General features: G+C 45.1%; 1 protein-coding gene across 1 annotated transcript; it reads right to left on the bottom strand.

Moving 5' to 3' along the window:
- Positions 1-12,194: 12,194 nt before the first annotated feature.
- On the bottom strand, positions 12,195-15,184 carry LOC310686220 (fibroblast growth factor-binding protein 2-like). Its single transcript, XM_083459411.1, has 2 exons — positions 14,430-15,184; positions 12,195-12,226 (listed from the first exon to the last, which is right to left on the bottom strand). The coding sequence occupies exon 1, from the start codon at positions 15,094-15,096 to the stop codon at positions 14,440-14,442; it is 657 nt and encodes a 218-aa protein (XP_083315537.1). The 5' UTR covers positions 15,097-15,184; the 3' UTR covers positions 12,195-12,226; positions 14,430-14,439.
- Between the last annotated feature and the right edge of the window lie 597 nt (positions 15,185-15,781).

The raw sequence follows: 15,781 nt of genomic DNA, 5'->3' as shown, positions 1-15,781 counted from the left end.
GTAGTGGTTAAGAGCGGTAGACTCGTAATCTGGGGAACTGGGTTCACATCTCCGCTCCTCCACATGCAGCTGCTGGGTGACCTTGGGCCAGTCACACTTCTCTGAAGTCTCTCAGCCCCACTCACTTCACAGAGTGTTTGTAGTGGGGGAGGAAGGGAAAGGAGAATGTTAGCCACTTTGGGACTCCTTCGGGTAGTGATAAAGCGGGATATCAAATCCAAACTCCTCCTCCTCCTCCTCCTCCTCCTCCTCCTCCTCCTCCTCTTCTTCTTCTTCTTCTTCTTCTTCTTCTTCTTCTTCTTCTTCTTCTAACATCCACATGAGACCATTATGTCAGATCACCCTGAGCTCTAGAGCGCATTGCCAGTAGTATGCTGACAATAAGCTGCTCTGCTTCTCCTTTACATTTGCAAGTCTAGTATAAGGTTACCAGATTGTTTTTCAATGAATCTGGGGACACTTTTCAACTTCAGTAGGAATGATAGGATTTTGTCAGGGGACTGATTTGTAAATCTGGGGACTGTCCCCAAGAAACGGGGATGTCTAGTAACCTTAGTCTAGCAATGGATGTGCTAGATTGGTATCCAGCCTTAATAATGAACTGGATGAGAGTCAATAAACTGCAGTTCAATCCGGGCTGAGGCACTGTCAGTGGCTGGCTCCCTATACTGGATGGGGTATGTGTGTCTGGCCTACGGATGGGGTTATACTATGGTTACCAGATTTTTTTTCAATGAATCCGGGGACATTTTTTGTCCTTTGATGCTAAGTAGCAACAGGGAGTCAGTAGTGAGGACGGTGAGGCAAAATACACTTGCCCAAGCACGCATATTGTATAAAGGTGCAAAGCCCTTCTTTCGCACCCTATAAAACATAAATGCACAGAGTTTTTTTAAAAACTGGGCAATGGCCACCTGCCCACGACTCCCGAGCCTCCCCCAATCTCCTGCCCCCTTCCCCCTTTGTTTTGACTGATCAGGGGAGGCTCGGGAGTCACAGGCGGGTGGCTGTTGCCCAGGTTTTTAAAAACCTCTGCACATTTATGCTTTACAGGGTGCAAAAGAAGGGCTTTGTGCCTTGCCTGGCAGAGAAACCACGTGTCCTGCACCCTTCCTGGGCAATGGCCGCCTGCCCACAACTCCCGAGCCTCCCCTGATCAGTCAAAACAAAGGGGGAAGGAGGAAGGAGATCTGTACCACCGGACGTCCCTGGTTTCCCTTCTGCAGCGGCAGTCAGCAGCCTAGAGCCAGCCTGTTAGTGCAGTTGGCTCTGGCTGGCTTCAGGAGCTGCTCACTGCTGTGGCGCAGGAAAAATGGTGGGCGTCACGGCAGCGAGCAGCTCCTGAAGCCAGCCAGAGCCAACTGTGCTATCAGGCTGGCTCCGGGCTGCTGAGACTGCTGCTGCCACATTTCCTGGGGACAGATTTGCAAATCTGGGGACATTCCCGGGACGGAATTTGTCCAGGGACAGATTTGCAAATCCAGGGACTGTCCCCGGGAACCAGGGATGTCTGGCAACCCTAGGCTATACTCCCTCCGAAGGAGCAGGTATGTAGTTTGGGTGTGCTTCTGGATCCATTACTGTCAAAACCTTATGTGACTTGGCAGTGGCGTAGCGTGGGTTGTCAGCACCCGGGGCAAGGCAAGTAATTTGCGCCCCCTAACCCATGGATTTGCGCCCCCTAACCCATGGATTTGCGTACCCTAACCCTAACCCCCAGACATTGCGCCCGGTGCGGCCGGCCCCCCCTGCACCCCCCACGCTACGCCACTGTGACTCAGGACCCAAAGACCGCTCTTCCCAAATGAATCAACCTGGACCCTGCATTTGTCTCTTCAGCAAACTGGGAACTTTTAACTTGTCTTTAACATCTGGGAACCTTGATTAGCTCCTCAAGGCGTGTATTCAGGTGTTAAATTAAGTACATAGCACCCTCGTGTGCACATGTTTGGTGTGCCTGCAGCAAACTCTGCAGGACGTGTAGATCTGCCCAGATCACCCTGAGATCAAAGAGGAGGCCACCCAGATCTTAACATGGGTGGTGATGAGAAAGATAAGAATCTTAAAACTACATTCATGACTTTGCCAATAATACATATTCACTCACCAACCTGTTTTTAAATATAAAACAGACCACTCTTGCCAGATATTGTTTACTAAAGCTGCTGAAGTTTGGGTGGCATTCAGCTGAACACACAACCTCAGTTTAGGCTACCCTGCGTGGTGACAGATGTATATTGCAAGTGGGGTGGGATTGGTTCAAAGAAGCATTCATTACCTGGAAACAAATGCCTCTGGTTGGACTATGTCTTTAAATCGCTCCCACATCACACAATGTGCAATCTTATTCATATTTGCTCAAAGCAAAGCCACTTGTACTCAAAGAAGTTTCTTTACAAATAAATCTGAAGGGCTCGTTGCCTTAAAATGTATGTCCTTAAAATGAGCCCCTTCTTGATAGAGGGCAGTCTCACAATTTTACAGAAAGTGGGTAACACACACCCTTCCAAGGCAGAATGTGAAGGAGAGACTTGCCCAATTTGTTTCAAGGGTGATGCAGAAATAACCCTCCATATGCAAAAAGCAAATTCATGAAACTGGGATTATGGGTTGTTGTTTTTCCAAGTGGAAAAGAAGTATTCTTCTGCAGAGATTTTGTGCAATATGGCATCACTGCCAGCTAGTTTTTTCCACTATCAATCACACCTAGAGAGGCTGGAGGAGTTTGCTTGGTCCACATCTGTAAGGTGTACTGAACTGATTCATAGGTGGGTTCTGTCAGTCTTTGGTTCTCTCAGTCTCTCACCCTTCCAAACCTAAATCCAGTTCTTCACATTTCTGCAGCCATTTGTAAAAAAGAAAGAAAGATTTTTTTTTGAAATCTTCATGAAAATTCTTGAGTGTTTTAGTGTGCATTTCTCCTAATAAGTAAACTTTTGTCAGCAATTTCTCCTAATATAATGCATTTTAGTATGTTGCTTCCACTAATCTATTCATTTTTATGCACGTTCCTCTCTGATGTGTACATTCTTGTAAATACTGTTTGGGATTGCATTGCAAAATTCCGATAAGTGCGAATTTGGAAGAATGGCTGTGCTTCGGTTCCCATACTGTTTTGCAAAGTGTGGACTTGATAGATTTGGCTTCAGATGCAAACTGGATGAAATTTCTTCTCCCTTCCAGATAAGGGACTATTGAAAAAGGCAGAGGGGATGAGCTCCGGCTTCTTTGGGTGCCAGTGTTCCAGTGTGGTGTAGGAGAGCCAGTGTGGTGTAGTGGTTAAGAGCGGTGGACTCGTAATCTGGTGGACCGGGTTCGATTCCTCGCTCCTCCACATGCATCTGCTGGGTGACCTTGGGCTAGTCACTCTTCTCTGAAGTCTCTCAGCCCCACTCACCTCACAGAGTGTTTGTTGTGGGGGAGGAAGGGAAAGGAGATTGTTAGCTGCTTTGAGACTCCTTAGGGTAGTGATAAAGTGGGATATCAAATCGAAACTCTTCTCCTTTACAGTGTTGATCCAGGGAGTGCATGAGTGCTCTCTATTGGTCCCTCTTCCCTTTGATCAAGTTAATGTTTTGGACAGACTCGTTATTAGTTCCTAGCTCAGAAATGATACATTACCATGCATAAGCTTAGGCAATTCACTCTGTCTCAGTTTGGACCAGGAAATTGTAATTATCATTCAGAAATTATAGAGTAGGAAATAGAAGGGATATGATAACCAATTGCAAAACATTTTATGCATTAACTGTGCTCTACAGGATCTTAAAAAGCAGAGACATCTCCTTGCCGACAAAGGTCCGTATAGTTAAAGCTATGGTTTTCCTGGTACAGTGGTGCCTCGCAAGACAAAAAGAATCCGTTCCGTGAGTCTCTTCGTCTTGCGGTTTTTTCGTCTTGCGAAGCAAGCCCATTAGCGGCTTAGCGGATTAGCGCTATTAGCGGCTTAGCGAGCTTAGCGGATCAGCTGATAAGCGGCTTAGCGGCTTAGCGGATCAGCTGTTAAGCGGCTTAGCGGATCAGCTGATAAGCGGCTTAGCGGATCAGCTGTTAAGCGGCTTAGCGGCTTAGGATCAGCTGATAAGCGCCTTAGCGGCTTGGGAAAAAGGGGGGAGGAAAAAAAACCCGCAGGAACTCGCAAGACATTTTCGTCTTGCGAAGCAAGCCCATAGGAAATTCGTCTTGCAAGGCATTCGTCTTGCGGGGCACCACTGTAGTGATGTATGGAAGTGAGAGCTGGACCATAAAGAAGTCTGATCGCCAAAGAATTGGTGCTTTTGAATTATGGTGCTGGAGGAGACTCTCGAGAGTCCCATGGACTTCAAGAAGATCAAACCTATCCATTCTGAAGGAAATCAGCCCAGAGTGCTCACTGGAAGGACAGATCCTGAAGCTGAGGCTCCAATACTTTGGCCACCTCATGAGAAGAGAAAACTCCCTGGAAAAGACCCTGATGTTGGGAAAGATGGAGGGCACAAGGAGAAGGGGACGACAGAGGATGAGATGGTTGGACAGTGTTCTCGAAGCTACCAGCATGAGTTTCACCAAACTGCGGGAGGCAGTGGAAGACAGGAGTGCCTGGTGTGCTCTGGTCCATGGGGTCATGAAGAGTCGGACACGACTAAACAACAACAGCATAATGAACTTCTTGAGAAAGGAAGAGTATACTACATGTCCTCCTGTATTATCATGCAGCTGCCATGTCTTCTCACTCTTTGACATTAAAGATGCCAATAATCTTGCATGCATTTTGCAAGGGACACCATGCAATGCACACTATGCAATGGGGAGGCTGTTTCCCAACAGCTGCAGTGTCACCTAGTGGACAAACACTTTCCCATGTGGCACAGAATGGATAAGCATAGCATTAGACAAGAGAGTCATTACTGGCTTTCAAAACAGACATTGTACAGCATCAGGCAAAGAAGCAAGTCTGCTGTTTGAGTTATGGCCAGGGCCCAGCACCATTTGAAGAAATGTGCTATAAAAGCCCTTTGGCTAGTCAATGTACAGGATGTGTTTTTCCCACTGTGGTATGTTTTCTTTAGTTCTACAGTGGTTTCAGTGAAGGGACAACAGAGAGCCTTTCTTTTCTGAACTAGCTTGCTGGCAAACTGAGCTACCTGAAAAGATCCAGTCTGTGAAAATATCTGAAAGCAATTTCTGCCTAGGCATTCAGTTCTACTGCATGCACGGTGTACTGCAGGTATGGTCTAATATTCCTTGTTCCAGGCTTATAATGAAATCGAAATCTACCCTTCCCAAATCAGATGAGCATGCGCCACCATTCATAACAGAGGAAAGGCGCCACCTCTGAACCTCTGACCAGGGTTGTTTGAATGTTGCCCACTCTCTTTCCCAGGAAGAACACCACAAAGAAGGCTTCCTTCTTTCTCTCAAACAGAAATCCATGTTTCTGTCCTGTGGCTGCAAAGGTGAGCATAGTTACAATACCTCTATCCCAGCAAAAGGAAGATCAGCTTGGTCGCAACTTGATTCAAATCAGCCATAGTAACCTTCCCCTAACTTTTAACACTCCTTCCTACTGTGCCTTCTTTCTAGAATGTTAGCCTAGAGTCAGGGACTGCAGCTTTGTTCTGATCTGTATCTAGAAGTCTCCTAACCTCTGATCCCTTGCGCATGGAATTTTGTTGTATTAAACATTAACTGATGCAAGAAGATTTTGTAGAAAATTTTGACTGAAAAACAACACAATTTTTTAAAAAGAAAAGGAATCACAATCAGTCAGGATATGATTTTGTTGTTTAGTTGTTTAGTCGTGTCCGACTCTCCGTGACCCCATGGACCAGAGCATGCCAGGCACTCCTGTCTTCCACTGCCTCCCGCAGCTTGGTCAAACTCATGCTGGTAGCTTTGAGAACACTATCCAACCATCACGTCCTCTGTCATCCCCTTCTCCTTGTGCCCTCAATCTTTCCCAACATCAGGGTCTTTTCCAGGGAGTCTTCTCTTCTCATGAGGTGGCCAAAGTATTGGAGTCTCAGCTTCAGGATCTGTCCTTCCAGTGAGCACTCAGGGCTGATTTCCTTCAGAATGGATAGGTTTGATCTTCTTGCAGTCCACGGGACTCTCAAGAGTCTCAATTCTTTGGCGATCAGCCTTCTTTATGGTCCAGCTCTCACTTCCATGCATCACTCCTGGGAAAACCATAGCTTTTACTATACGGACCTTTGTTGGCAAGGTGATGTCTCTGCTTTTTAAGATGCTGTCTAGGTTTGTCATTGCTTTTCTCCCAAGAAGCAGGCGTCTTTTAATTTCTTGACCGCTGTCACCATCTGCAGTGATCATGGAGCCCAAGAAAGTAAAATCTCTAACTGCCTCGATTTCTTCCCCTTCTATTTGCCAGGAGGTGATGGGACCAGTGGCCATGAACTTCATTTTTTTGATGTTGAGCTTCACCACTATCTGCTGTCTACTAGCGCAACAGAATTAGTAGCACTAAGTTGTATGTCATATTCACATCATGAGACCTCTGGGTATAGGGCGGTATATAAATTCAATAAATAAAAAGAATCATCCATACATTGAATTTATGCAAGTGCTAAAAGTGAGCAAAAGTAGGACCAAGTAACTTGGCAAGATCCTTTCAAAGGTCCCTTTTACCAATCCTTGCATCTGGGTCATGTACTAATCTCAACCGTAGAACATAATATGACCAAGACCAAGTAAACGTTTTATGGGTCAGTCTCAAGACAAGCCCAGATCCATTCCAAGCAAATGCCACTGTGTTTCTGCTCAGTGTGTTAGATAGCCTTTGGGCACATTATTGATATCCGTGCTCCCATTAGTGACCACTCTACGCACAAACTTCCAAGACTGCTTCGATCTGCTGCTTTAGATGTTGTTGTTGTTGGCATCTATCTGTCTTGTGAGACAATGGAGTGCACCTCTGAAGGTGAAGTCAAACCACTGCGCCAGCAGCACTGACGTGACTTCTTCGGGGTGCAAGCCTGGGTAGTGTGTATGAAGGTCGTGAGCTGCCCAGATGATAAAATGATTCCCCTGCTTAGCCTCATTGATGTGGTCCAAAGGGAAGCAGAGCCATACATTTCATACCTGCTGCAAGAGTTGCTGGAAGGATGCATACAAGGCGCCATCCAACCATCTTAGGGTCCCTACTCTAGATTTGTGTACAGTTTACTCCTTAGTCTTTTCTTCCCCAGAAGATATCCCATAAGGTAGCAGAGATTTAAGATAGTTTTCCTTCTCCCGGATGGGCTACCTTCCCAGGCTGACGAACCTTTAGATCAGGCACCCCCAGACTCGGCCCTCCAGCTGTTTTGGGACTACAACTCCCATCATCCCTAGCTAACAGGACCAGTGGTCAGGGACGATGGGAACTGTAGTCCCAGAACAGCTGGAGGGCCAAGTTTGGGGATGCCTGCTTTAGATGAACCTTGGTGCAACCATTTTACAAGGCTGGTCATCCAAGAATGGCAGTAAGGCTGTCCCTATGGTGGGTGTTCCTTCTGGACTTATTGACAGAGAAATTGAACCCAATGTAGGGATTTCAGCAGACCAATTCCTGCTCTACTCCCCCCCTTCCATTTTCTTCTGTGCTCCTGACATTCCATGTCTGAATTGCACATAACTGATGGCTCCATAGGAACCAAGGGGTCTTCAGCCTTCCCAATAAAATATTTGAGGGGGCCAGCTTCCCCAGTTGATGGGCATTGCCATTCAAAAGGCATGTGTGCACCATGTCATGTGATCAATTATGCAGGGTGGGGCTTACCAGCCCCCCCTAATATTTTATTTAAGTTGGCACCCCTGATGGACTCATAGTCTGCTCAACTCCTCGGTTATTATTCAGTCCCTTCCCCCTTCCCCTAATGATTCAGCAGCCATCAACAATCTCTAAGTCCTAGGACCTCCAAGATGTTGATTGTGTACCATGTAAGCTTCTCCATATATATTTCTCCATGTCTAAGGTGTGTCACCCCTGCCTGCAACCAAGTATGCAGAAACCACTCCCTTGTTTTTGGGTGGCCTCGTATTGCTTTCAAATGGATAGGTCACATCAAGGCTACGAAACTCAAAGCGCAGAAAGCTTGTGGGGCATTAATGAAATTCTATTTTATGGTGGTTGGTCAGCTATTGAAAATCTTTGCCACTAAAGTGGTCTCCCAGATGCTTCAGGGAGTAGCGATATGGGGCAAGGACCCAAATGCCAACAAAGCCTTAGAAATAGTGCAGAACAAATTCCTCAGGAAAGTGCTCTCGCTTCCCAACGGGACTCCAGCTGCTCTTCTCTGCGTTGAAGCTGACGTGACAACAATACAGGCTAGAATTGATTACCTGTGCTTAAATTATGTGAAAAGACTTCAATTTCTTTCGGAGGAGAGATTGCCCACTATGTCACACACAGAACAGAAACAGACCAAATGTTGGAAGGACAGCGTCCAACGCCTCTTGTCCCAATACCAATTTCAGGTGACTATGAAAATGGACAAGAGGCACTTAAGAGATTGTCTCTTTAGGGATCTAACCATGATGGCTTCTACCAAGAGTTCGCCATGGTTTCCACTTATTAAAATGGAGCCGGCCCCAGCCAACTCCCACTTGCTGTGCTTAGAATCGCTTTGAAAGAATTACGATTCCAATAGATGCCCTCGGTGGTGTTGGATGGACGCTACAGCAAAGTATACCGTATGAAGAGAGACTTTGTCTGTGTGGGCAACCCTGTGCGGAGGACCTGTGCCACTATTTATTGCAGTGCCCGTTATATATATACCCAAGAGACCAATTCATACAACCCATTTCCGAATGGAACTCACTTGGAAAGGGTGGAAAGGGTGGAATGGGTGCTGAGCGATACTGATGACTTTGTAACTTATAAAGTAGCACTCTATGCGTTGGCAGCTAAGAAGTTCAGGAGGGAAGAACTAGATAAAATAGCGGTCAACTGCAAAGAGGATTCGGATATTTAATTTGGCACATTTTACTAGAGAATCTTCTGCTATTCTATTTTATGCAACAAACAATCTTAGTAGTTGTGACAGTGGTTTATATTGTATGTGTGGTGCCTAATGATTCTTATGGTTATTGATGTTTTTCCTTTTATTTTTCTGAATGATGCCATGGCCTATGGTTAGCGCAATAAAGTCTATGATGATGATGATGAATAGGTACTCAGTGTCACCTGTGTTCACTGGACTCGCATCAAAATGTTCCAATGTATCCCCCACCCTCTAAGACACATGGGTTATGAAAAGGGCTCCTGTTCATGGCCTCAAACAGTCTGGAACAGACTCTTTAAGTACTGCTCTCTCTTGTCTTTTCCCTATATTTTCTCTCTCTCTCTCCCAAACAGAAGTATTTTGTTGTTTTGATGCTCTGTATCAGGGATGGGAAAACTGTGACCATCCAGATGTTGCTGGACTGCAACCCGCTCACCTATGGCTCACCTGGTGCTGGTGGGAGTTGGAGCCCAACAAAGTCTGGAGAACCACAAGTTCCCCAACCTTGCTGTGTGTAGTGGGATGGTCTACTCAGTTCAGGAGAATGAGACAGGAAAAATATGTCCCTTTTCTTTTCCTTGTCTTCTGAAGCATGGGGGCGGGGGTTTCACCTCCGCCAAGCTAAGCAGTTGGCTCCTTACCTCTCTCGCCCTGACCTAGCCACTGTGATCCACCCGACAGTCACCTCCAGACTGGATTATTGTAACTCGCTCTATTTGGGGCTGCCCTTGAAGCTGACCCAGAAACTCCAGCGGGTGCAGAATGCCGTGGCGAGACTCCTTACGGGGTCCTCGCTGCGGGATCACATTCACCCAGTGCTATACCAGCTGCACTGGCTCCTGGTGGAGTACAGGATCAGGTTTAAGGTGCTGGTTTTAACCTTCAAAGCCCTATACGGCCTAGGACCCTCGTACCTACGGGGCTGCCTCTCCTGGTATGTCCCACGGAGGACCTTACGGTCTTCAAACAAAAACATCTTGGAGGTCCCAGGCCACAGAGAGGTTAGGCTGGCCTCAACCAGGGCTTTTTCGGCTGTGGCTCTGATCTGGTGGAACGCTCTGTCACAAGAGACTAGGGCCCTGCAGGACTTGACATCTTTCCGCAAGGCCTGCAAGATAGAGCTGTTCCACCAGGCCTTTGGTAATCCTCACAGAACTCTAGCCCAATGGTTGCCATTAATTTGATTTGAACTGATTTTATAACGAAATGATTTTAGAATGTTGTATTATTTTACTGTTGTTAGCCGCTCTGAGTCCGGCTTTGGCTGGGGAGGGTGGGATATAAATAAAAAATCATCATCATTATTATTAATGTTATATACCACCACCTTAACCCCACCCAGAATACTTACCAAAGGTTGTTCAGTGCTTGAATAAACCATTTTGTTCATTCCTCAAAGTTGGCAGCCCTGCTCTAAATTGCCCTTCTATGAACACAAAGCCCCTTCCTCATTGTTTGCAGCATGTGGCTATCCATTTTTGGCCCAAGGGCTTAATTCACCCATAGCCATCTATGGCCAAAGCTTTTTTTTTTTTTTTGCACCTTTTCTTATATAGAAGTGTCCAGAGCAGCCACTGTTCTTGCTAGCTAGCGAAAGAAAGCTCTGTGATGTCCAAAGGAAATGATGAGGGCAACCTGCTTAAAAAAACAAAAACACCCCAAACCCCGACATTCACTTTTTTGGCAATTCTATGGCAGCAGGAGGAGCCACAGTGGTGGGTTCCTTCCTGTATGGTCTGGAACTTTGCCTTTGGCAGAGCTGGATATAGAGAAGTGTGATTGGCTCGGTCATGCTGGGCGCAAAGCCTCTGGGCAATGCTAAAATTGGGCAACCCCTGAAATTTGTGTCCCTAAGGTCTGCCACTGCTTCTGGTCATAGGAATAAGCTGCTCAGTTTCACCCTATGAAGAGGTTCTTAGGGGTCTGGGGCAAAAACTACTGCCTTCAATAGAATCCAAATGTCATCCACATTGATATATTGGGGGTAAGGACAGAATGTGCACCAGCAATAGCTTTATCAACATGCTTACAAGTGCACCTCAAATTACTGTATTTTTTGCTCCATAAGACACACTTTTTTCTTCCTAAAAAGTAAGGGGAAATGTCTGTACGTCTTATGGAGCAAATGTGTGGTCCCTGGAGTCAAATTGCCCAGGGGCAAAAAGCAGATCATGCTTTTTATGGTTTTGTTTTGAAAGAGGGAAGTGGATGTTGAAGCAAAGCCGCTGATCGGAAGCGATTGGAAGCGAGATAAGGGGTGCTAGCAATAAAGGAGGCTGCCTGGGAGGGGGGAGGTAAAGACAGCAAACATGCAAGGAGGGGAGACAGGAAGACTAAATCAACGAGGAGAGAAATTAGAAGAAAAGGAGGAACAAAAAAACTGCTCCAAAAGACACTAAGGCAAACAAGAAGGAAGGGAGTGTTGAAAGGAAGCAGCTGATCGGTGGGATCGGGAGAAAGATAAAGGACCTACCAGAGGCTGCCTGGGAGGGGAGAGGTAAAAGCCCATGGATCCTCAGGAGTCTTGCATTGCGTCACCCCAAATTCACCATCAGATCACATAGCATGTCCATGGTTACATCTTGCACCAAAAAAATCACGCACCCACTGTTGCGTGGGGCCGCAATGGTGCAAAAACGTGGTTACAAAGCATGGATCCACGTGGATCCTCAGGATTTTTGCATTGGGCTACCCCAAATTCACCGTCAAATCACATGTCTGTGGCCACAGCATGAACCACAAAAATCATACATCCACTGTTTCATCAGAATTTTTTTTTCTTGTTTTCCTTCTCTAAAAACTAGGTGCGTCTTATGGAGCGAAAAAAGTTTTTGTAGCTCACTTCTCGCTTCCTCATTGCCTCCCACCCTCTTGCTACTTCAATGAACAGACTTGTCTAAATGGAAATTGACTTTCTTAGCACATATTATGCAATTTCAGTAAACACACATGGATTTTTTTTAATTAGTTGTACAAACTGGAACAATATTTATAGCTTGGTGTTCAGCGAGCCATTAGTGTGCTCAACACAGTACAATTTAGTGCCCAGTGTCATTAAATTGGCATCTGCTATACTGACTCATAGCTATCTCCTCCTGGAGATCTTTGGGGCTATAGTTTAAAATACTCATCGAGATATAGGGGGGGGGGGGGAAAGAACAGCTGCAAAAATGTAATGCTGTTTATATAAACCCAGCTGAAAAAAGTAATGTTGTCAGGAGCTCAGCAACTGTAAGGCTTTTGCCCTGCAAAACAAGAAGAAATAAATAGTTTAGAAAGCTGTCTCCTTAAAAACAGACACTGGATCTTTCTTTTCTATAAAAAAACATAGAATTTAAATATTGCATTGTACTTCATGTGCCACAAATATTTTATCATAAGTTGTACCAAGATTTTGGCAGCAGCGGCAGATTGACGATTTCAAAGGAGGCTTCACATACATCTACTAGTAAATTCAGCTTGCATTCTGTAAGCATAAACCCAGGTTTCTGGAAGCTACCAGAAATCGATAAACACACTCATTCATGCATGCACAATTCCAAGGAGCAGCATAATTCATAGAATTGTAGAGTTGGAAGAGACCCTGGGGGTCATTTAGTCCAACCCCCTGCAAGGCAGGAATCTCAACTAAAACATCCTTGACACATGGCCATCTAACCGCTGCTTAAAAATTTCCAAGGAAGGATAGTCCATCACTTCCAGAGGGAGTCTATTCCACTGTCAAACATCTCTTCCAATGAGGGATTTTGTTTGCTCTACTCTGGGGTCCCTGACACTTATGTCCTGAATGTTGACTATTGGGTACCATCGTTCCATTTTCAGCCTTTACCAGCAAACATAATGTTTTGGGTTCTAGATCGAAAAGTTTCAGCATTCACCCCTGACCATTAGGTCCAGTCGTGACCAACTCTGGGGTTGCGGCGCTCATCTCGCTTTATTGGCCGAGGGAGCCGGCGTAAAGCTTCTGGGTCATGTGGCCAGCATGACTAAGCCACTTCTGGCGAACCAGAGCAGCAGAGGGAAATGCCGTTTACCTTCCCGCCGGCTTTCGAACTGCTAGGTTGGCAGGAGCAGGGACCGAGCAACGGGAGCTCACCCCGTCGCGGGGATTCGAACCGCCGACCTTCTGATCGGCAAGTCCTAGGCTCTGTGGTTTAACCCACAGCGCAACCTGCGTCCCTATAATATATTCTAGGGAAGTGCTATTTAAGGCTTTTTAAGACTCACACATTTATCCAGAATAGACCTGCAAAGACAGTTCCTAAGCATACATGTAGCAGAGGGGTTTTTTCTTGGATAATCACTTTCAGGCTACCAGTATAGAGGTCATGTGCCTCCCCCTTCTGAAGGAAATGGCTCTTACTTCAACCATAGCATGGATGCTGAGGGTGATTTCTGGCTAAGAACTACCAACCAAGTCCACGGTCAGACTTAGATGAGAACCTACATTTTTCCAGTCAATCTAGTGAACACCACTGGCAGCATAGTTTTCTGTACAATGTTCTTTTATATTCATTTAACACATTAAAATGCATACTTCTTCTATTTAACTTCAAGCCATAAAATTAGGACTATACATTTTAGATGTTTAATGATCTGCTTTGCTGATTGACAAGTTAAGAATACATTTGGAAATCAACAACCTGCCTTTCAACCTATAGTTTAACAATAAATTACCATTGCCAGAGAGAAACTCTCTCTTTCATTCTCCCCCCCTCCCCGTTCCTTAATACAGTTTGACACCAAAATGGAAACAGTTTTCATAAAACTGAAAACACTGAAAGACAGAATTTTGCCTGTTCTCCTGTTAGGCACGATTGGCTTGACTGCTTTGGCTGAATGACCTAACAAAACAAACTTACGAGCCAACAAATATAGTTAAAATACTATATTCTTGGGGAACAGAGCTCAAAGTATTCTGGTGGAATAGCTCTTTAGCAGGAAATGTCCTATAAGAAAAGCATTAGAGTAATACCAGTTAATAAGGTCTTATGTATAACTTGAGTAGAAATAACTTGGGTAGAACTTTTGGCGCACCACAAAACTATTAACTGAAAATATATCTCACAGGAAAGTGCTCGTTTCGTCACTAAATAGCTATGGTTCATCACTAAATAACCTGGTTCATAACTAAACAACTTTATCCAGCTAAAGATAAACCAATCTTTGTCACCTTGATTTCAAATGGAGAATTAAGTGCACATGCTTAAATAGTTCCCATTAAACACACTATTAAACTCATTATAAACCCATTAAACTCTATATCCCATTTGGATATAGAAGCACTTAATTTAGTGGGATTTTGCTAATACATCCCCCCCCCCATACTCTTAACTTATCACAATAAACCAGTCTTGTCGTGTCCTTTCTTTTGGGTTCAAGCTGTAGTTCTAGATCCAGCTCTTAGAAATTCAGAACCACATCTTAGTATGACAGAGACAAAATTACCTTTTCCTCCTCAGCCGCTAAAGATGCTGATGATGTAGGAACAGATGCCATGCAGGGACTCCCAGCAATGCTTCCGCGCTAACTTCATCGCTTCAGAATCGTTTCCAGACATCTGACCTTCTTGGGTTGCTTTTGTAGGAGGCAAAGGAGATGGTTTGGGTCTCCCTGTTTTTTTAAGCAAGGCTTTCCCTGCTTGGCTTTTTTTAACTTGCTTTGGAGAAGTTGCAGGGTTCGGGACTGCCTTTGCTTGATTGACAGTATCTGCCTGCGGGTTTGGCTTTATGCTGGAAGCCACTTGCTTCATGTGAGCCTCAGGAGGAGCTCTCTGGCACATGGAAGGCTTCAGAGCTGCATTCGGCTGACAGGCGTTGGTCTGTTTCCTTCGGTCCATGGCAATCTGATTCCAATAAACCCTTTGGTTGTTATTAAAAGAACGACAAAGCGATGGATTCCCAGTATATTCACACCAGTAAATTTTGCCTTGACTCCTGCATTCTATTCTGAGTGTCACTTCGCCATTTCCACTCATATTCATCGTGCAGGCATCTTTCGCTTTAGTATAAAAATTTATTTCGTCACCGTTGCTCCTTTTCTTTGGCCTTGGATTTTTTCCTAAGCCTCCCATGAAACTGACAAAAATTACGAAAAAGATTGTGGCCGTCTTCATGGCGAAGCACAGAGTGAGATCCTTAGAGAAACTTAGTTCTCCACGCAAGAGAAAGATGAATTGGGCTGCTTTAATGGGCTGACGTAGAAATAAGTCTCTCTTCTTTTTCAAGCGTGTGTGTGTGTCGTTTTCCTACTCCAGCCTACTTTTAAACAAACTCCTTTGGTTCAAGCTTATGGCTGTAATTTATAGCTCAAAGGAATGCCAAATAACCTGTGAACATTCAGGAAGGAAACAAGACAAATCTTTCTGCTCCAGCACAGCACCGCAGTTGTGTAACTAAAATAAATATTTCTGTCTAACATGCACACATCACATTGGATCTTTAACAGATGACTTTTTCTATTCGCCAGTTGCCTTCCATGTCAGGTCTTGTCAGATTACACAGAAGTAGCCAGAAGTATGGTCAAGGAATTAAGGATGCTGACCTGGCTTGTATACAGTGGTACCTCAGGTTAAGTACTTAATTCGTTCCGGAAGTCCGTACTTAACCTGAAACTGTTCTTAACCTGAAGCACCACTTTAGCTAATGGGGCCTCCTGCTGCTGCTGCGCCGCTAATGCATGATTTCTGTTCTCATCCTGAAGCAAAGTTCTTAACCTGAAGCACTATTTCTGGGTTAGTGGAGTCTGTAACCTGAAGCATATGTAATCTGAAGCATATGTAACCCGAGGTACCACTGTAA

The sequence above is a fragment of the Podarcis liolepis genome, assembly GCF_965112155.1.
Source record: "Podarcis liolepis genome assembly, chromosome: 9".
Classification (NCBI taxonomy): Eukaryota; Metazoa; Chordata; class Lepidosauria; order Squamata; family Lacertidae; genus Podarcis; species Podarcis liolepis.
Note: the sequence above shows the minus strand (reverse complement) of the source record. Positions and strands in the feature narration are given on the sequence as shown.

What these genes read in the sequence shown, in the direction of transcription:
- LOC310686220 (XM_083459411.1), bottom strand. Translation starts at nt 15,096, where the DNA reads ATGAAGACGGCCACAATCTTTTTCGTAATTTTTGTCAGTTTCATGGGA.